The sequence below is a fragment of the Manis pentadactyla genome, chromosome 18, assembly GCF_030020395.1.
Source record: "Manis pentadactyla isolate mManPen7 chromosome 18, mManPen7.hap1, whole genome shotgun sequence".
Taxonomy (NCBI): domain Eukaryota; kingdom Metazoa; phylum Chordata; class Mammalia; order Pholidota; family Manidae; genus Manis; species Manis pentadactyla.
Window position 1 is genome coordinate 17,103,702 of NC_080036.1, and position 22,671 is coordinate 17,126,372.

Consider the following 22,671-nt stretch of genomic DNA (forward strand, 5'->3'; position numbering starts at 1 on the left):
TTTTCACTGTAAATACGTTTAAATAAATATTGAAGCCATACAGAGTCTGAAATAACTGATAAAAATCCCAGGGGCCTGGAATTTTCTGAAATCTTGATATGACACTAAATTTTGGATTCAGGAATCTATTCTGCTGGAGTGTTTATGTGATCCCATGCCTGACAAGACTGCATTTTTAACTACTGCCTACCAGGAACTGAAATGTTCTTTAATATATGTTCAATTTTATAATACTAATTGTCAAATTCTATTCCCAACTAGATATCCAAGCCAGATATCCAAATGAAAATGTGCAGCAGTTCGGACTATAGGTCTCCCAAGTTTCAGATAAGATTTGGGGGAAGACTTAATCATTATTCTCACACGACTATAAAATGAACGTGTGCCAAAGATTTTATTTCATAATCACAGCACTTAGTAAGCAAAACTACAGAATTAAAAAGTACTCAAGAGGGTATATACATGGTTTTTAAATGCATGAAGAACTAATTAATTAAATCAATCCATAATACCATCATCCACCCTAAATCTCATTTCTGTGAAGTAGCTGAGCAGTAAATGCTTCGTAAGGACTGGCTGAAGAGAGAGCTAGTCAGATCGAGCGCTGGTATAAACGAGTACTTGTAAAATAAAGGAATAAAGTCTTAAGTTCCAAGGAATTTAGACTATTAAAAATTTTTTTAATGAGAAAAGTTCTCCTTTTTCCTATTCTTAATAATTGTTTCTAATTTTGAAAGATACCTTTTATTCTTCCCACTTTGAAAACATATAGAAACATTTAATTTTTAAAAGTAGAATACAGTACATAAAACTAATATAAAATTCAACAGTTATAATGTGAACACCAGTAATTCTACAACCAGAACTGAAACCTTTTCTCTACCACTTAATCACATAATCTTCCCCACTCCAGTTAACAGCATCCCAACTCTGTGATGACAACTCTCTGGATTTTCTTTATAGTTTACCACATCTATACTTTCCCAAAAAATAGAATTTGACTTCACTTATTTTTAAATACTATGTGAATGGGATATATACAACGTATTACTTTTGTCTTGCCTCTCTCATTATACATTATGTTTATGAGATTCATTCACAGGGTTGCATAAAGTCACAGCTTGTTCATTTTCACCTTGCACAGGAAAAAAAACATCCATTCTACTGGAGATAAACACATGGCGCTTCAATCTTTTAGCTATTATGTAAATGGATGCTATGCACATTTTTATAGACATAGTCTACTGCATTATCTGCACACATTCTTCTAGGTTATATTCTTAGAAGTGGAACTGTTCATAAAGTCTGTAGAACTTCAGTTATGCTAGATAATGCCAAACTTTTTAAAAAGTAGTTGCATCAATGTACATTTCTGCCTGCACCTGAAGATTTAATCTGCATTCCCAATTACTAAGGAAATGAAGCACAATTCATATCTATTGGCAATTTGGATTTTCTGTCTTGTGAAGTGCCCATTCAAATACTTTGCCAAGTTTTCTATCAAGCTTTTTCTTACTGCTTTATTGTTATTTTATTTGTAATCAACATTAAGTACTTTGCTGATGTTATGCATTGTAAAGATCTTTTCCTATTCTGTGGCATATTTTTGGATGAAAACACTCTTAATTTTAACAAAGTCAAATTTACCAGTTTTTCCTTTACAGTTACACATTGTGGTAGTTAATTTTATATCTTGCACAAGAAATCCTTCCCTACCTCAAAATCATGGAGATACTCTTTATTATCTTCTAAAATTATTTTTAATTTTGCTTTTCACACTTAGGTCTATAATCTTCCCTAAGTTGATAAATTTTGTGTAAGATATGTGGTATATTTACTTTTATGGTTTCCCATATATATATCCAATTGTACCAGACCACTGCTTAAAGTGTCTGTTCTTTCGTATATATATATCCAATTTTACCAGACCACTGCCTAAAGTGTCTGTTCTTTCCCGTTTGATGTGTGATGCCATAATTATCTACAGACGTGTCTGCTGCTGTTGTTGAGCTACTTACTCTACTGGTATGTTTAGCATATGCCTGGCAGGTGCAAGATAGCCCTGCCACAGTATCTTCATTACTACAGCTTTAACATTAGTTTCAATATATAGTAGTGAAAACCCTCTCACTTTGCTGTTTTTCAAAATGTCTTTTCCCCTTGAATTTCCGTATATATTTATCATTTGTTGATTTCTTAAAAAAATTTTCTTGGGATTTTGATTGGGAGCTCCTTGTTCTATACAGATTATTTTTGTAGCACAGATAAATATAATATTGAGACTTACAGTCCACAATATGGGATAACTCTGTTAAGTCAACTCTGTACTCCTGGCATAAATCTAACTTAGTCATGATGTATTATCCCTTTTATATATTGCTGGATTTAATTTCTATTATTAGTTAGCACAAGTAAAGTTAGATGCTATAACAAACACAAATCTCAATCATCTAACACAATGAAAGTTTCTTATTCATACAAAGCCCAATGGATGCTTATTTGAGAGAGACTTTCCTTAGATGTTTCAGAGCCCAGAGTCGTTTATCTTGTGGTTCCTTGTAGGAGACCTCAGAGTTCCCACCTGCATTCTCTACACCTGGCTGATCATAGAGAAGAGAGGTTATGAAGATCATGTGGGAGGTATTCTACAAGTCAGGCCTGCAAGCAGCATGAATCACTTCTACTCACATGTCATTTGCCAACTGTGTTCACAGCCACTCCCAACAAGGGATGCTGATACATGCAGACTTTAAATGTGTGCTCCAGCATTAGCGAAAATGGATCACTGTGAAAATCAAAAAGTTGTCTCCAATCAAAAAGATGAGTACACTCAAAGAAGTGTACTAATAATTTTATTTAGGAACTTTACATTCACTGAGACTGGCTTTTGGTTCTTCTTTTTAGAACTTTGTCCTTGTTGGTTTTGCTATGAAAGTTAGGGAGCTTCATATAATAAGGAAGGGTTCCCTCTTTCCCTAGTTGCCAGAAAAGTTTGTGAAATACTGGCATTCTTTTTAAAAAATCTACTAGTACTTGCTTATGAAGTCATCTGGACTTGGAGTTTCTTTGTGGTAAACTTGACAATAAGACTATTCAAGTTTTCTGTCTTCATGATTCTGTTTTATTAAATTGTATTTTTTTGGAAATTGGTACACTGAGTCAAAATTTTGAGGCATAACAGAATCCTAGGATTATATGTGCTCAAAAAAGTGTATTAAAATAGCTGTTGAATAGGAAATAAACAATACCTTAGCGATCCAATTCACCTCCTACCTTTATAGAAGACAATATTAAACTTAGGAGAGACCCAAGTCTCACCCACCAACCCCATCACATCACACAGCTATTAAGTAGCAGAACTGGGACTATAATCTAAATCTTTGATATCCTTTGTAGTGCTCTTCCCATTAGACTGTTAGTTCAGAGAGTTCAACAGACTGCATTAATCAGTCAATAAATGAAAGGGAGAGGGCAGCATCAGTTATGATCAGGAACAACTGCAACCACTGGGAAGAGAGCACATTTCTTGTGCATGTGGTTGAAGATAACCATCTTCAAACTCCTTCCCCAAATCCTCTGTGATCTTATCCATATCTCAGTGAGAAGTGACGTTCAGGCTATAGCTTTGAATTTTAAGGTCTTTTCTAGTTCTGTGATACTTTAAGGTTCAATTGCAAAGATCCTAGCAAATGGTAATTGTACTTCTCCCCACCTCTAAACCAATAGTTTTGGGGCCCTCATCTTCTAGGAGCTGATACTGGGCAGCCCAGTAGTCTCAGCATATAAATGAGGATAATGTAACTCTCTTGTAGATCTCTACACATAAATGAATACTTTTACTGAGCTGGTTTCCAGTGCACTGTGAAGTCAGGGAAGTACATCTTCAAAAGTTCTGGCTCTTGATTCTTTACTATCCTCCTCCTCTGCGGTTTTATTTATTTTCAACTGCACAAATGATTTAATTTACCTTTATTCTTTTTTTTTTCTGTAATCCAACAAAATTAAATTTATTGAAAGAACTTTACTGGGTTCTGATATTCACTGATAAAACAGACATGGGTCACTGTCCACATGAAGCTTGTGGAGGTCATTGATCTTCCCATGAAGACTGCTTTCTCACCATGGCAGTCTGACTTGCTTTTGGCCCCTTCTTCAAAATCCCGAGGTGGTTTAGTTGCAAAGCTAATACTCGGTGTTTTGCCTTCATTCTTTTTAATTCAAGAATGGATGCAGAAAAGCTATTGAGCATTAAGAGCTTATTTTTGACTACAGATTTCATTTGCTGCTGTTTAGCGTCAGTTAACACTCCTTTGAAAATAAGTTTTTTTCTCTGTCTTTTGTTTTCTGTGTTTTGGTATATGTTTATATACATATTTAAAAAAAATTATTCTGCATGGGATTTGTTCAGCTTATTAAATCTGAGGATCATAGACTCTCAACAATCCAATCCTGGAAAATTCTTTTCACTTCAAATATTGCCTCTTCCCCATTCATATTAATTATCTGATCTCTTTCCCACCCTCACACACACTCACTCTCTTGAGCCTCCTTCTGGAATTCCAATTAAATTTATACTAGAATTTCTAACCAATCCTCCTTTTCTCCCAACCTCTCAGTATTATCCACCTTTTCATCTCCTTATGTTAAATTCCAGATAATTTATTCTGTCACTCATGAATTCTCCCTTCAGCTATGTCACTTCCAACATGTCTACTAAGTTTCTAATTTTGGTTATTATATTTTTTTCTGTAAGTATTTCATTATTTTCCAGTCTACTATACCACTCTCATAATCTCGTTTCTTAGATATTTATAAGCTTTTTTTTAATGAAACATACAAAATGAAGTTGTTAGTAACTTATGTATAATATTAACAGTGCCTGAAATATTTAGGTGTCAGTTTCAGGTATTTCTTGCTGTATTTGGCTTATTGTGTCCTTTTATGCTTGCTCATCTTCCAATGATGGATGTTCGGTGGTTTTTAAAAGTTATTTGAAGGTTTTTGATGCCTAGAATAAGGCGCCTTTGTTCAAAAAAGATACAAATTTGCTTCTTTCCAGTACCTGGGGCATTAGCTTTCTTGGACTTCTTGTGTTGCGTGATTTTAGCCTGTGATTCCACACAATGCTGGTACTTGTTTCACAACCTTTCAGAGATAGGTTCTTTTTCTTACTTTTCTTGTTCTCTTTGCCCCATCTGTTCAGCACAGAGGAACTCTCCCTGCAATCCTTTGCGAGTAGGGAAAAAGCAGTGGTTTTCCAGCTTCCTGAGGACCCAGTTTGATGTGGGAGTTAATCTATTAGACTCAGAAAGGGAACCCTAAAACTCTGAAACCTGGAGGGGAAGTAATCACTTTCCCCTTGTCCCTGAAGCTTAGGTTTTACAGCTGTTGTACCCAAATATACAAATGACTCAGGGTAGCAAGAGCTTTAAATACTTTATCTTTCAGATTTTCACCTTTTCTTAGATTTTGGCCTGGCATGTTACTTAACAGCCTTTGATGATATACAGAAGTTTTTGTATAATTCATCTAGAATTTTAAATTATCTTCAGTCCAAATAATCTGGCCCAATGTTACTGAAATGAAAAAATAAACATTTTTAGGAAAAACTGAACCAAGCATTTTCTAATCACATCCACAAAGTTTCTGATGATGTGTTTGATTTAAGGTAAATGTGAAAGTGTTCCACATTTTTCACAGAATTCCACTGTCAAGTTCCTCAAAAAGCTAAATGCAGAGCTACCATACAACTCAGCAAACTCCACTCCTGGTAGGATACCCAAGAGGAATAAAAGCATGTCCATACAAAAACCTGTACACAAGTTTCATAGCAGCATTTTCAAAACAGTCAAAAAGTAAAAACAACCCAATGTCCATCAACTGAAGATAGGTAGACAAAATGTGGTATATCCATATAATAGAATATGACTTAGCCATTGAATTAAGCACTAATACATGCTACAATATTGATGAACCTTGAAAACAGTATGCTATATGAAAAGAAGTCAGACACAAAAAACCACATATCGGATAATTCCATTTATATGAAACCTCCAGAACAGGCAAATTCAGACACAAAAAGTAGGTTAGTGGTTGCCAGGATATGGGGGGAAAGGGAGTTAAGAAATGACTGCTTCCAAGTTTCTTTTTGGGTTGATAAAAATCTTCTGGAATTAGTATTAATATTTGCACAAATTTGTGAATATATACTAAAAACCACTGAATTATATAATTTAAAATGGTGAATTTTATGGTCTGTGAATTGTATCTCAATGAAAAGAACAGAAAAAAAGTTCATCTCAGGTTATGTCTATAGCACCCACTGTGGTAGCCACTACCTAACACTCAGCTGTCTCAGAGAGTATTCAATTTTTCATATGACAGGGAAGGCTATCTGGAGCAATGATTTATAAAGACACCAGGTAATATGAAAGTGCTTTATGCAGGTTGCTGAAAACTTTGGAATAGCTTACTATGATTATAAATAATAACCACATTCATACCTATTGAATCTTACATCCAAGTATGTTAAGATTACCAGCGAATAGAACTATGTGAAACAAAAGCGAATAGAATCTATGAAAACAACTTTCTTTTATATCCCCCAAGAAACCAGCAAAATAATACAACTTGCCCACTCTGAGAAAAATTCTTTTAGGTAGAAGACATTTATTCAGATGAACATAAGCTGATGAATGCTATCTTTAAAAAAGAGAGGAAAAAACCTTGTATGATTAAATAATGCAGTCTGCTCCACTGTAACGTATTCTGGAATGCAAATTAGTTCATATGAAACTGGTAAATAGGGAATGGTGCCAGTATAGTACAGAAGTCCCTTTGGTTCATTGGTGACTTTTCTTAGGCTAAAGGAACCAGGAAAAGTGGGAACAGAATTATAACCTTCGGCAAGAAAGGACAAAGTCCTAACAACAGGAGCATTTATCTGTATTACGAGAAAATTGAAAATAAGGGCTTCAGAGGAGTACTCCCAGTCTTGTTGCAAGTTGTGTTAATCCCATGCCCACTTTAGCGGCAACTGCCACCATGCTTGCTACCTCACTGCCATCTGCACTGTCTTAAGACCCACCATTTCCATCCTAATTTGAAGTGCTGTCAGTATTTCTGTTAATTAATCTTGTGCATTTATTTAGACCCACTGTCGTATCCACTAGTTACAATATGTTACCTCACTGAGCAGTTCCATCTATCTTCTTGATTCTTAATTATTTTTTAGTTTATGTTGGTGCTCAGAACACAAAGTTGCATAGGGTTTGCAGCTTATGAGATTTTTTAGGAATGTATAAACTTCATTACAGCAGAAGCTGTACATTTTTCTTTTATACTGGGAGTAGATGTAGAAGATGGGGAGATATGGAAATAAAGGCATCATTTCCAGTGCTACAGAGTGAAGAGAATCACATATGCTTCATTGTTGAGTTTCCTTTTTACTTAAACATACTGTATGTTTTCTGTCCCTACTAGCTTTGTGTAACATTTGACGGAGTTTTAAAAGTATCATAAATGACTTAACACTGAAGGAAGCAACACTGCTTTTAGTTCAATTTTATAGGCCATTATTAAGTTGTGTGCTGAATCTTTAGGAATCCACTGGGAAGAATACTACTGCTCTGTAGCAAAGTCTTTGCCTTGAAGGATCTACAGTCTTTCTGAGATAGACCCAAGATCCTCAAGAGAACATTATTTAAGTCTTGGTTTTGTCATTATGTACTAGTATGACCTTGGACAAGTCCTTTACTTTCTCTGAATTCCAGCTTCCTTACTAATTAAATGAAATAAGGAACTAGATCAAGGTTTCCAAACCACTTTATAACACATAAACTCCTTTTCACAATTTCAGTCATTTAGTCTTGTTTTTTTGCATGAAAAGTAATAATGAAGTGATTATAAGTAAAATTATTTTAATTTAAATTATTGCATTAAAGGAGTATTATAAATATTTATAAAGTAATACTTGGTCATATTCACATTATGGTCAAATTTTAAATATCTGCTTTTCTACAAAAGATGCACTCCAATTTTTTACAGATAGATTTTAAAAAGCATCATGTGTCATTATATTATATTCTTTAAAATACAGCTTAAACCTCAGCTTAAATCTCCCATCCCCATTCAAACCAAATGGAACAGCATTCTTCTTCATACAAATCTCCGTATTACTGAAAACCTACCATAATTAAGATATAGTCTATTTTTAAAAGCTATAAACTTTTTAAAATGCTGATTATCTGCTGCCACACTAGTATTCTTGTAAAAATTATTTACCTAAACTTTTACACACCTCTAATGGCTGCCCAACACCCACAGGACAAATGTCAAGTTTTCAAGGCACCCCATCAACTATAACAATTTGTTTCTTCCTTACCTTTATTATTCCCCGTTATAAGCTCTCTGTTACACAGAAATGTGTATCATGTGATGTAAATACTGAGGTTGATCTTTTCTATACGTATATCCAGATTTTCTAGCATCATTTATTGAGAAGCCTTTTCTCATTGATTTACCTTGGCACTTTTGTCAAACATCAATTTAACATATATGTAAGACTACTTCTGAGCTCTCTATTCTGTTCCACTGATCTACATGTCAATCCCTATGTAAAAACCAAACTTTCTGTATTACTGTAGCTTTATAGTATGTCAGAGGTAGAACATCTGGCTAGAATAAGCCAGTTGGCACTTTCCATCCTCTTTTCACCACCACCATTAGTGTATTGAAGTTGGGGGATGTGGAGGCATGTGATCTAAATCAAATCAGTACAATCAGAATTCATTTTAGGACACTTGCTGGGAATTCTGGGAAACAACTGATCTCTCATACTTTATATCAATGCTTAACAATATGGTAGACACTAGCCACATGTGGTTACTAAAATTAAAATTAAAAAGTCAGTCCCTCAGTTGCACTAGTTACATTTCAAGTGCTCAAAAGCTACACATGGCTAATGGCTCCCATATTGGACAGCACAAAGAACATTTCCATCATCACAGAAAGTTCTACTGGATAGAGCCTCTTTAGATGATGCCACGTGTAGATAAATGTAAGGCCCGGAACTGCCACTGTCAATGTGAAGAAGCCAGCATCAGGGCAAAGCTGATGCCTGAGAGAAGGTAGAAACCTAGGGCCCACTTCAACAGAGCCTAATCTCTACCACACTGCTGGATGTTTCTTATGTGATATAACACATACGTCTATTTTAAAGACAGTTTCATTAGGTCTTCTATTGCTTGCAACTAGAAACAACCTGATATGGAATATTTTTCAAAATGTTTTTTTACATTATTTTAATTGACCCTCAAAACCTGCAAGCTTTAGAAATTTAGTACTGCTCTCTCTTATTAGTGAGTTTAGTACCATAAGCATTCAATCAATAACTGATTAATATAGCCAAGAAATGCTAATTGTAATACTTATAATTATAGAAATTTCAACTACTAATAACTGAAATAAAATAGTAGGATTTGAGAATTGTAATAACACCTTTCACATCATGTTTAACTATTCACCTAAACCCTCATTTTCTACTGTCCTACAGAACATAACTGGTAGGTTTTTTATACCCCAAAGTAACAAACAATTTTAGAAAACTTCATTCGATTATACAAATGTGGAAAACAGCAATAAGAACACTTTAACTACATAATATTATGAGATAATCCCATATGAACAATGGTGGCATAAAAAAAGCAAGCTGAATTTTAAAATTCCTGTACAAATACTAGCTGCTATTTCTAAGTTCTTTTTGCAGAACACAAACATTTTTGAGGTTTTCAAGATAAATTCTAGAAATAACAACTCAAGCCCAGAAATTTCCACAAAATAAATAACTAGTTATATGAAAAGAAAATTTCTATAAAAATAAAGCATGACAGAAAAATACTCTCTACTGAATTATAAGAGGTAAATTCCAATATGAATAATCAAACTTTGAATGATTATTCAAACTACAAGAGTCAAGCATGTAGTTTATTTACCAGGTTTTAAAAATAACATTTTAAAAACAGTATTAAAGGTTTACCTTCAGGTGTTAAAATAAGAACTTTAAGAAATATCCTTTGAATAAAAATATATAATCCATATCAATGCGCCTATACATATGAAAATCTTTAAAGAATATCCTTAGGAAATATAAGTATAAAAGCACACATTAGAAATTGTGATTCAAGCCACCAAACAAAACCCTAGGAAATTATAAGGTATGTTTACTTTTCCAAAATATAAGAAGTTCATGTCAGCATTTGGAATTGTTTACAGGTAGAACACTAATCATATATAGAATTATGAATTAAAAAATAGAGTTATGACTAATATATGCCAAGAAGATGGGATTGGCATTTTTGGATTTGGGATCTCTAAATAGTTTCTCTGGGATCTGAGACACAAAGATAACTTCAAAATAAATATGAAAAACTATATAGCTATTTGCTTAATTGTAAACTATGTGTCTGAATGCCCAGGTTTTTAAAAACTTCATGTCTGCATTAGCTTCCTTTGTACAAGAGAACTGAAATTATCACTTGGATTATATATATCTCGCTTTACAGGCACATACAGAACATTGTTAAATATGGTAAGTATCCTACATCTTTTGCTGTAAATGAGCTTCTAGCTCTAACAGTAGTATAATATTTATATGCTGAATGATAAATATTTGGTACAAACATAAACACCTTGGTATTCTATGTCTTGATTTTATATTGAAGTGTATCCAACAAAGGGACTTCTGTACTAAGATAATAATAAAATAGCCAATACATCATCTTTTTAGGAAAATGGCAGAAATATGGCCAGTTACCACTATATTCTCAGTGTCCAACAAAATGCCTCATACATGGGTATGATAAATATCAGTGCAATAAATAAAAAATGCAGAAACAGTGCATTACATTACATGTTTTCACCCTTTTCCTCTTCTCTTCAACCTCTTTCAAAAAGAAATTACAATGCAATTCTAACATAGTTAATTGCTTGGAAAGTACAAGATAGTCAGTGAAACCTAGGCAGCTTTTCTATTACACTCTTTCAACAGCTACCCAAAATTTCAGGAGAAAGTCAAGGGCCTTATACACCACTTTGGCATCTGATCACTTCTCAGATGTCAGCTATTTCCACTCTGCACACTGCACTACAGTTAGACCTACCTTTTAACTGCATAAAATAATTGTGCTATGTCTCATTTCCTTATTTCCATAGAAGATGCACCCCCTGACCTAGAACACTATTCTTCTACACCTTTTTCCCTCTCCAACCTATCTTTTAGACAACTCAGGTGAGGGTGTCACCTCTACAGGATGTTTTCTTTGACTGCTCTCCTAATCCTCTGTGCCCTCCCTTCTCTTACAGGTCAAAAATTTCATCAATGTATCAAAGAACTTCCAGAGGAAAAATAAAATTTGTCTGATCATAAGTACTAAAACACTCAATCTCTGACACATAGGGAAATTAAAAGGACACATAGGTATTCATCAATAAAATTTAAAAAATGCATTGCAGAAATGTGAGCTAGATTATAAAGTGATATACATCACCCTTTTCCCTAATGAACTCCTGCTTATATATCAACATCATCAATCTCTGATGGAAAAAAGTCTGACCTCAGGAAAATAAAAATCACATGGAGAGAGGCACACTTCCTGATAGAAAGCACATAAATGAAAACCAACAATGGTATAATAAATAGTAATATTTAAATACACACTAAAATAAAAATAGTAAAACTGAAATTCCAAGAGCTATGGTGACTGCTGTGTGAGGCGATGGTGCAGGACATGTGGCAAGAGGAGAAGCGGGGCCATGAGGACTGTGTGCCTCATCCGGTGAACCACCATCCTGCTGCTTCAGGCTCTGTTAGGAATAAAAGAGCAGGGCAGGGGGCTGTACGTGGAGGGAAGCTTTGTCTTGTCTCCAGGAGTCTCCTTACTCTTTCCCTTGCCCTGCTGCTCCACTGCAGCCCTTTAAGACATTAGGCAAGCCTCTTATACACTCTGTCTGTTCCAGTCCTCATCTGTAACAAAAAACTGATTGGTTCAAAAAGGCTATCTGAGGACATTATAATACTGTCAGAAAACCTAAGCACAACCACGCCTCAAGCTCTTTAAAGTCACCACTAGATGATCTCAGGAGACAAGTCATTTATCTTTTTTTGCTCAGCTGAGGAAGGGGAGTTCATCTCCCAAATATCCCCACCAGACCCCTTTCCTAAATACACTCAAAGAAATGCTTATAACCATGTAGAATGTATTCAAAAGGTAACCCATTAGAAACGTGTTCCCTAGTTTGCAACTCATACCAATATCGGCATGCGATTTTGAATTTCTTTTTAGGTCTTAAAAGTTAAAATTTTTCTTTGTCACTACTTGAAAATTTCATGAGATATTCTTGGAAGATTAAAAATATTTGAAAAGCTGGATAGCCGATGCCAAGAAACTAAAGGTTAACAGAAGCTTTTAGTTTCACTGCACTTAGGATAAGTTAATACAAGATTGCTTGCTTAGGCTTCAGTTAAAAAATTTCTGATTCAGTAAGTCCGAGGTAGGGCACAAGAATTTAGATTTCTAACAAGTTCTCTGGTGATGCTGATGGTCAGGGTACCACACTTTGAGAACCACTGATTTTAAATAATGTACTCCTGGCATGATCACTTCTACTACCAGCTGTTTTTATTCAGTAACTGATAGATACATCTTATACTGATTCTCTGTCTTCCTTTCTCCAAGACGGTATTTCCAAACTCTTTTGTAATCTGAAAGCAGGAAGGGATTATTAAGATTCAAAAAAGCAGATTTTCTTTTCCTTTAGAGTCCAAGTTACCATCACCTTATTTCATTTATCACTGTGCCTCAATCTCTTCAATTGTGAAATGGGGACAGTAAGAGAGATTCAGTAAGTTACTGTAAGTAAAAGCCCTTGGAAGAGTACCAGTTCATATTAAGTATTTGATAAATGTTATCTACTATTCTTTTTGCAATTATCCTATTTTTCCGCATTACTGAAGAAAACTTACTCATGGTTGCTACATGTTACACATACTGGTATATATAATCTTATCTATTTATTTATGGTAAAATGTTCCACAGCTCCATAATTCAGTAAACTGAATGGATTCAGCAAACTGGTGGGCAAAGGGAGTAGGTGATGTCCAAGACCCAGGTTCTAACCCGATTTCTACCACTAAATTGTTACATGACTCTGGGCAAGTCATTTAACCCAAGTCTCAGTTTCTATTTCTGAAAAATCTTACCTTGGATATGAAGATCAAATGAGATAATGTACGTGGAATTATTTTAAGTACTGTAGTATTCCTGTGAAGAAAATACCTCTATTTGGGAACAGTTCACAAGATATTAACAAATAGAGATAAATGACATGGCTCCTGTATTTACATCCTTAAATGACAGCAGAATGATCTGAATCACTACATAGGCAACTTACTGAATGTTCTCCAATACCACCAAGTCATAACTATTTAAAAAATACTATGAGCAGGAATATTTAATATTTCAAATGTGCCTGTAAAGCAAAAAAAAAAAGGTATATATAAAAGTAATTTCAGGTGTTTATTGCATAGCAGCTGATAAAGTTTGCTCACTTCATGAGTAATTTTTATTTTGATACAGAACTCTTCTATTGGTTCTAGGGTTTTATTTAGTATAAATTCAATGTATACACATAGACATCTATGAATAATGGCTACTAGTTTGGTGATTTTCATTTCTAGTTTTTACTCTAAGATATATCTAATGCTCTTACAAAAATGTAAAATCCAGTTCACACATCTTTACATCTTAATTTACTGAAAAGAAAATCTGGAGGGTTATAACATTTTCCTTGTACATTTCAATTAAATTGCTACTTTTTGTAGGACCAAAAGTCTGATGTCTATTTTTTTGTATCAAGGCTTAATAACATGAAAAGATACAATGTATATCTGATGACATTCTTTTCAGAAATGTCTCCTAATGAAATACAGGAAATAATAAAACTCTTTTTTTGTACATAATATATTCCTGAAAAGCAATATATAAGCATTTTCAAATAAGATGCTATTTTATACATAGCAGTGGTACTCTCCACTTTAAAGAAATACAATTATGAAGCCTTTTGTAATATTTACCTTAATGACAATTTTCTAATTTACTAAGGCACAAGTTTTCATTTTCATGTATTTAGCTTTCTCAACATAGGAGGTAAATACATCTACAAGACACTGCAGACCTTTATTTAAAATATCTAAATTCAACTTGAAATATGTAAATACTGATTAAAAAAAGCAAATCTTCATATTTTTTATCAACTATAATTAAAATGTTAAAATTGATTAAAATTGTAAGAAACTTGTTTTAAAATATATGTAATATGAAACAAGGAAGAAGATAGAAAGAACACCATTCTGTTGATAGGTTTCTAATATCTACAGTTAAAAATTAAAATGTAGATAAATGTGAGCAAGATGCATTCCTTTCTTTATCATAATATTCAAACACCAACTAGTTTTAATATATATTTATTCCATAGTGCCACCAGAAAACACACAAGGTCTAAAGCCACTGGCAGTAATACTTGTACATCCTTATGCAGTAGACTATGCAGCTGTGTTTAACAACACAGAGCACCCATCCTGACAGAATCCGGACAGGAGTACTGCCTTTTTGAATAAGCCCACCCACCATCTCAGAGAGACCTAGGTTTCATCTTAGGCTACAAGCATTCTCTAGAGGACACATCAGCAAGCCACAAGCCCACCTTTTCCCTGACCCCTCCCCTCAGAGAGCCCACCAAAAATCCTGGCCATAAAAAGCCTCTTAGCCTGTAAGAGACACCTTCTTTGTTCTGCTCTCCAGAACAGAGGGGTCCCTCTCAGGTTCAGCAATAAACCTGTTTGGACTGTTGAGTTCGCATCCCCTCTTTTCCTTTCATCACAGGAGGTTCTCAGGATCTAGGCGTTAGCCCAGGATGAGCTGCTTCCTAGGCTGTAAAAGAACCCCTGCTCTGGGCTCTCACTCCCAGGTTTCGGCACCACATGAAAGGTGGTTCTGTTCTGGCCAGCAGAACAAAGAACGTGTCTCTTACAGGTTCAGAGGCTTTTTATGGCCAGGTTTTTGGCGGGCTCTCTGAGGGGAGGGGTCAAGGAAAAAGTGGACTTGTAGCTTGCTGACATGTCCTCTGGAGAATGCTTGTAGCCTAAGTAAGATGACACCTAGGTCTCCCTTAGATGACGGGTGGGCTTATTCAAAAAAGGTGGTACTCCTGTCCAGATTCTATCAGATGTGTCTTTTATACATTGTATGTATACAGTTCAGAACTTCATAAAGAACTACTGGTAAGATTCACGTTTGCTTATATCTAAGAAATTCAATTAAAAAGAAAACACTAAAATCCCAACTAATTATTGAGCTGCAAAAGTTTTCCTTCATATTGAAGCAGACTGTAATATAGGAAACTGCTAAAAAATGTTTGGGATTTACTCTCTTACACTTTCATTGCTGACCACAACAGAGATGAAGACTGAGGTAGTTTGAAAATTCTGTGAGGATTAAATCAGACTACATTCTTCATATTCTCTAAGTAAGCTTTAGGTTGTGCGAAGTACCCTCAACTTCCGGGGGCCAAGAACAACAACTGCTGCAATGAAAGAGCAGAGTAGTTAGGGTTAAGGAGGCAGTCGTCTTCTATAATGAAACTAGCTTGAATATCTATTTGTTGAAATTATTAAATCAATGCTATTTGTTTGACTTAAGGTGGTGGAGCTTTTGATAAGACATAAAACTTTTAAAATAAGATGACATTTTAAACTCAGCACACCAGGGACACTATTCACTTCAAGGAAATCCAGTTATGATGTGTCTTATAAAGCTAACCTAAATGATGATCCAATGCACTATGATTCAAATTATGATTCAAATGCACTATGATACATAGCAGGTAGACAGTCTACTAAATAATCCATAATGCACATAAGCGATCAGATATACCATGAATGCTAAATGATAAAATAATAATTTGTAATTGATAAAAACATACCTTTGTTAAGGGGTTTGGCTAAAGATGTAACAATGTAATTTAACTGAAGCGATCAACAAAAGCAAAATCTAAAGCTTCACAAACATTTCAAGGGAGCTTCACAGTAGTGAGCCACTTAAAACTGTGGGCAAATCGAGCTACAGAGATGAGTCACAGCTGATTTATGCATACTTTTACTTCTCATTTCAAAGAATTGATTAATTGCTAAAAAGTAACACATGACTATTTCTGAATAGATGGAAATCACCCTAAAAATTCCTTTTCTTTATTTTCATTTAATTAGGTTGGGAGAACTGAGAGATATTAAAGAGAAGTAGATAAAAAAAGAAGAAAATGAGGACATTCTCCCACCACAACTAAAGTACTATTAATAAAACAGAAATACTATATTATTTACAGCATTTTCTTCCATATCATTAAAGTTGTGGGTAGTCACTGACATAATGAAATGGTTAAGACATATTACAATTATAACTTCATACTGTCTGAACTGATATTGTTTCTTACGATATTAATTTAAAAACTCATAGAAAATAAGTAACCATAGATGAAATGTTAGATTATACTGGTGTATATGGTACAATGGCCTGTTTTGTCTCAATGAATAGGATATGTTTATAACATAAGTGGGTCACCATACAGCAATAATTATATCCTTCTAAGAAATGATCCACAGAAAATATAGATATAACTGATTATATTGTGGATATAAAGAACAATCTGACAGTTAAAGTTATTAAATGGAGGATTTAATTATCTGCAATTCAGGCATTACTAGATATATGTGTTACCTCGACAATATCCGAGTTGGTTCTGCTTTCATGAGGTTCATTATATTCTGTGTACTTGAGAAGGACTTTGTCCATGTCAGTGCTGGCATACTGAAAGAGTTTGTTAGAGCTGTTGAAAATGATGAGTGCTATTTCACAGTCACAGAGCACACTAAGTTCATAGGCTTTCTTCATTAATCCAAACTTTCTCTTTGTAAAAGTGACCTAGACAATTAAAAAAAAGAAAGTGCATTTTTATTACAAGCATTAGGAATACCTAAATATTGGCTACCTGAAGGTAAGTCCTCTTTTCATACTGAGTCAGTTTTCAAAGATGGAAAACGTTCCTAGCCTCATGCTCCACACAAGTCTCTTTCTCCCTCATTTTCCACAAGATTATAGTCCTACAAATACCTTAACCTCTCCAAGGTCTCTGATAAAGCAGACTCCTGAAGAGGTATTCTTTTATCCTTGGCTGTCACTCCAGTGCAGAGGCAAAGAACCAGAGAAGAAAACAGACGACCAGTGGCTCCTTATCCAATATGAAATGGTTACCAGCAGAAATCCCAAATCCCACCTGAAGCAATCCATCATCACTCAGACTTTAATTCCTAAACAACCAGGTACACCTACTCATCTAATTCATACTTCTCTCTCCCAAGCCCTTCTATTACACCCACTGAAATTCACAGTGCAGGATCAGCAAATTCCCCAATGTCTTTAAATTCTTCTTCAAGTGTTTCTTTCTCTAACCAAAACCTGTCACCTGATGTCCTCTAAAAATATAAATCAATTTTTTGTTTGCTTTTAAATTTATATCTCCTATGCCTAAAGGCTGGAAGATTGGTCATTTTTTGCTCCCTATTCTCTCTTCCAAATTATTTTTTCCTTTCTTCTCCTTCAAAGTAAACAGATATTTTGAAGCTCATGCCATTAAATGTGTACCACTCAATATATTGCCCTCCTTATTGTAGGCACCAAATAACTGACATGAAATTTACATCACCCAAACCTCCTTGTGGTGGGCACCAAGTGACTCGCTGTTCATTCTCCCTTGTGCCTATTGTACCCGACAATGTCATTTGCCATATACCTACCTGAGTGATATTTTTGAGACATAAATCAAAATATAAGTGGGAGTTTAGAGTTTTTATTTCACTGCAAGTGATATCTAAACTATTAAGCACACAAATTAATGATCTAGCCTCAATCTCTCTATCTGACCTTATTTCCCATTACTCTCCATTATACCTACTAAGCTGCACTGGCATGTGGGTGTGTGTGTGCATTCCTTAACCTCCAGCTACATTCCACCTTAGGAACTTTGTGATTTTCCCTCTCTGTGGAAAACTCTTCACAACGCACCTACCTAATGGTTCCTTCTCACCTTTTAAAAATAAGAGTCTATCACTAATCTTTTTTAAAAGTCTTTATAATACAAATATACAAATACATGATTTTATATAAATACATATGATGGTTTTGCTAGTTTCCCTTGCATCAACATAAACCCCTTAACCTATGTTTTCAATGAATGAAAAATATTCCACATTTTTGTAGATCATATAATCATATACCCATATACACGTATAAGGGATTTATCACTATTTTACAAAACTGAGACTGGCAATACTCTATCTTTTACTCATTCAACCATACTTCATAGGCAAAGTACTAAGGTACTCTTTAAATAACTTCATAATATTTTCATATAAATGTTACCACTCATATGCTAGAATGACTGGTATAAAATAAAAATCTCATTTTTTCAAACATTTTCCTACAGGGGGTGATTAAACATTTTTTTCTTGTATTTGTTACCATTTTGGATTTGTTTTCTCTGAACTGCCCCTATCTTTTGGTCATTTTCCTATTTTGTAACTTGTTTTAGATTTGTCTAAGAGCTCCTTATATTGATATAGCAATGATTTTTTTACAAATACTTTCCCAAATTTCCTATTTATATATTAACTCTGTTTACATATCATTTGTCATTAAAAAGTTAAAAAATTTTATTACCGATTGCAATACTGTTTTTCATTATATTATATTTGTATATATACATATGTATATATGGCATTGTATTATTATAAGTATACAAATGAATACAGAAATGTCACTATTCAAATATACTACTTTAAAACACTGAAATCAAAATCATTTATATCTTGAGATGCACCTAAATGTACTTGCTGCATTAAAATTTTGAATTTAGCAAAGGTGTGGTCAGTTAGAAAATATTTTTCCATACTTCTAGTACTGAAGAACAGGAAGAAAATGACAGTCAACAAAGCAAAGCATTTATTGTAAGAATAATTCTTACTCTAATGAATGCCTTTCAAAACAAGTGAGACACGAAAAAGGCAGTACTAAAAATGAGACAGGTAATGCTGCTTCAGAATAACCTTTTTTTAAAAAAGCATGATTGAAGAAAATTCTCTAAAACAAAAATTACAGTTCAGTATCAGTAAAGATAGTATATTCCCTGTTGTCTTTTCCAAAAATACTTATTCAAAAATATTTTGCCAAACTTATCAGTCAGAAGGAGTCAAAGATGATGGAAAAAGTTAGTGGAGGAAGGCATTTAAATTATAACCATCTTACTCCATTCCTCTAACCTATTCCAACTGACATAAGGTTAAAAAGAGATTTTTAAGCAACTAGAAAAATTTGCACAAAAACACACTGATATGCTTTAATGATGACACCAAAGACATAGCATTGAAAACTACAATCTTAATATTTCACTTTCAAGTTTTATAAATTAAGTCTTTAATTTTATCTTCATGCTTAGTCTGTTTTTAGACACTGGACAATTCATTCAAGAATAATATAAAACATTATATTGTTTAACATTTGGTTTTTGTCACCTTTAACTTTTTATTTTGAAATAATTTCAAACTTACATAAAAGTTTCAAAAAGCAGTCCAAAACTTTCCACATAGCTTCAGATTATAAAGTCCCTTTGCCCCTTACATACATTTTTAAAAACAAGGACAGTAAGATTATCAAAATCAAAATGCATCATGGCTACAGAACTATTATCTAATCTACAAACCTTATTCAAATTTCTCAATTGTCCTACTACTTCCTTTACAGGATAAAATGTTTGGGCTTTTTTTCCTCCTTAGCACAGGACAACAGGATTAGATGTTCCATTTAATTGCACCCTCTTTAATTTGAAACACTATCTTAGTTTTTGTCTTTCGGGACCTTGGCACTTTTGCACAATAGAGGCCCCATTTATATTGTACCACGTCTCTCAATTTGTCCTTGTCTGATGTTTCTCTCTGCTTATATTCGGATTGTGTCTCTTTCATAGGAATAGCTTAGAAGTGGTGATGTGTCCTCAATACATCACATGAAAATCCACATGACATTTGCCCCATAACAAGAGCTGTTACTTGGTAAGTGTCTGCCAGTTTTTTCCAGCAAAGTTTCTATTTTCCCCCTTGTAATTAATAAGTATTTTGTGAACATTTGTATGTAAATATCCTTTTTCTCATCAAATATTAACAAACTGATTTTAGCATCCATTGATGACTCTTGTCTGAAAAATTATTACAATGGTGGTTGTCAAACAGGGATTTTCTAATTGCATTATACTGTCCACCTACATTTATGAGTGGGCATTTTACTGTGAAACACTTTTCCTTTTCCTTCCTTCCTTTCTACATCTATACTAGCATCAACTTATGGTTTCCTATTTTATTCTGAGTTAAAATCCACTAGTATCCTCACTTATTTTAATATTTTATCTTTGATTTCACCAGTGAGAGACCCACTGTGCTAGCTCCAGTGTTCATTTGGCATGTTTCCAGTATTCTGTGAACTTGGTGGCACACTGAGATATTTCAGGCTCATTCTGTTCCTTCTCTGCCCCAACCCTAGAATCAATCATTTCACAGAGCTCTGATTCTTTTTGATAGAGAATTGTATGTAGAAACCAAGTCTGGATGGTAAGTTACTTTGGTGCCACTGTTTCTAAGCCCTCTCACAGACAAAGCTAGTGTGTGTACACACTATACACAGTTTGTATATATATATATATATGCACAGATGCATGTGCATACCACTATCTCAGCATCTGTTACTGTTTATCAAAATATATTAAATAAAAATATATTCAAATCTATAATACTTCCAATTCCAAATCTATGTCATGAGGTTTATTCTAGCCTTCCCCCTTTCTATAACTGTTAACTCCCTTTTTTGATAGGAAGAAACCCATTTCCCATTACTCACAATACATTTACTTACTTGCTCAGTCTTAGAATGCACTTTAAGCAGCTTTTAAATTGTTAAACATACACTATGAAAAATAAACCCACCAACTAGAGGCAAAACACAGTTCTTTTGTCTATAGTCTGAAGGACCTGGTCAAGAAATAAATGCATACATAATTTTGTTAGTTATTATCAAATACCAACCCCCCAAATGGCTATACAAATTTGTATTCTCATCTGCAATATATAGGATTGCCTACTTCTTTACAGCCTTGCTAATACTTTCATTAATAAAAGTGTTCAGGACTATGAATTTTCTTCTGACTGCAACATAAATGTATTCCACAATATTGATATGTACTATTTTCATTATTTTATTTTTTTTAAATAATGTTATTTCAGTATGCATTTGCTCTTTTACCCAAAAGTTGTTAGCTGGCATCAAACTTCTCAAAAAAAAAAGAGAGAGAGATTTCCAGGCAGGACTTTAAAAAATGAAAGCTTGTATCCTCAATTATTTTTTGTCCGTTTGATCTATCTCATACTAAGAATATAGTGTTTTAAGTGTATCATTAGTTTGTTTTATGTTTCTTTGCATCTCTTTCAGTTTGTGCTGATGAAAGTTATTTAGTATACTGACATTCTTAATTCTAACATCTTCAGGGTGAATTAAAGCTCTTTGTCCCATTGAATGCTTTTTGTCTTGCCACATTGTCTACACTGACAATGCTACATTGTCTAGTTCAGTATTGTAACCCCCATTGTCTTTTTGCTTCCATTTTTCTGGTATACCTTTTCCTATCCCTTTATTTTCTGTCTTTCTGATCAATTTATTTCAGGTGTGTTTGTTTTTGCCTAGAGTTGGGCCTTGTGAACTAAAAATGTTTTCTTTTTTCTTTTTATTAAATGTGTAAATCCCATTCACATTTATTGATGTAAGTGATAATGTTTAGTGATTTCACTGTCATTTTAATAATGTTTAATATTTAATACATATATATTTCCTATTTTTTCTCTGACGTATTCTCTTTGTTCTTTTATTTTTTACCTTTTAAGTTTTAATTTTTTTTTGTTGGTACTTAGGAAGATTGGCATTTTTGTTCTAGTTGTTACCCTTGCAGTTATAGCTTGTTAAAATGCCCTTGGTCTCCTGTTTGTATGTTTAACCTTGTACTAGTTGGTCTGTCAGGTCTTAATGATATTCTACAACTTCCACCTATTCCCTAAACAATAACCAGTATACTTATTCTACTTTCTTCTTTTCCTCTCCTTTGTATTACCATGTTTCAGTTGCGTTATGTCTATTTTAATAGTAAAGACAAATAAAACAATTTATCATAAATAACACATTCTTTCAACCTTGTCGTAACTGCTTTAGGCTTAAATCTATAGTTAAATATAATAAATGTTGGTCATGAGTCTTGTTTTAGTTTCCTCAGTCATCTCTCAGTTGCATGAAGTTATCATCTACTAGATTGGACACCAATGTTCATAGGTATAGAATTGTGTTTAAAACTTGTTTTTATAGCCTTTATACTTGAATACAGTTTGACTGTAAATGAAACACTTGCTTCACACTCTTTTCCTTGTTTTGAAAATGTTCCTCTACTGTTTCCTTGCTTTCTTTTTACAAAATT

At 33.8% G+C, this 22,671-nt stretch overlaps 1 protein-coding gene across 13 annotated transcripts in view; it reads right to left on the bottom strand.

Annotated features, from left to right (window-relative positions):
• Positions 1–22,671, bottom strand: part of MEF2A (myocyte enhancer factor 2A) — a 156,742-nt gene that overhangs the window by 39,181 nt on the left and 94,890 nt on the right. For all 13 annotated transcript variants that reach the window (XM_036878738.2, XM_057494730.1, XM_036878743.2 and 10 more), the window contains one exon: positions 16,830–17,033. In XM_036878738.2, coding sequence (XP_036734633.2) covers positions 16,830–17,033 — 204 coding nt within the window. The remainder of the gene's footprint in view (positions 1–16,829; positions 17,034–22,671) is intronic.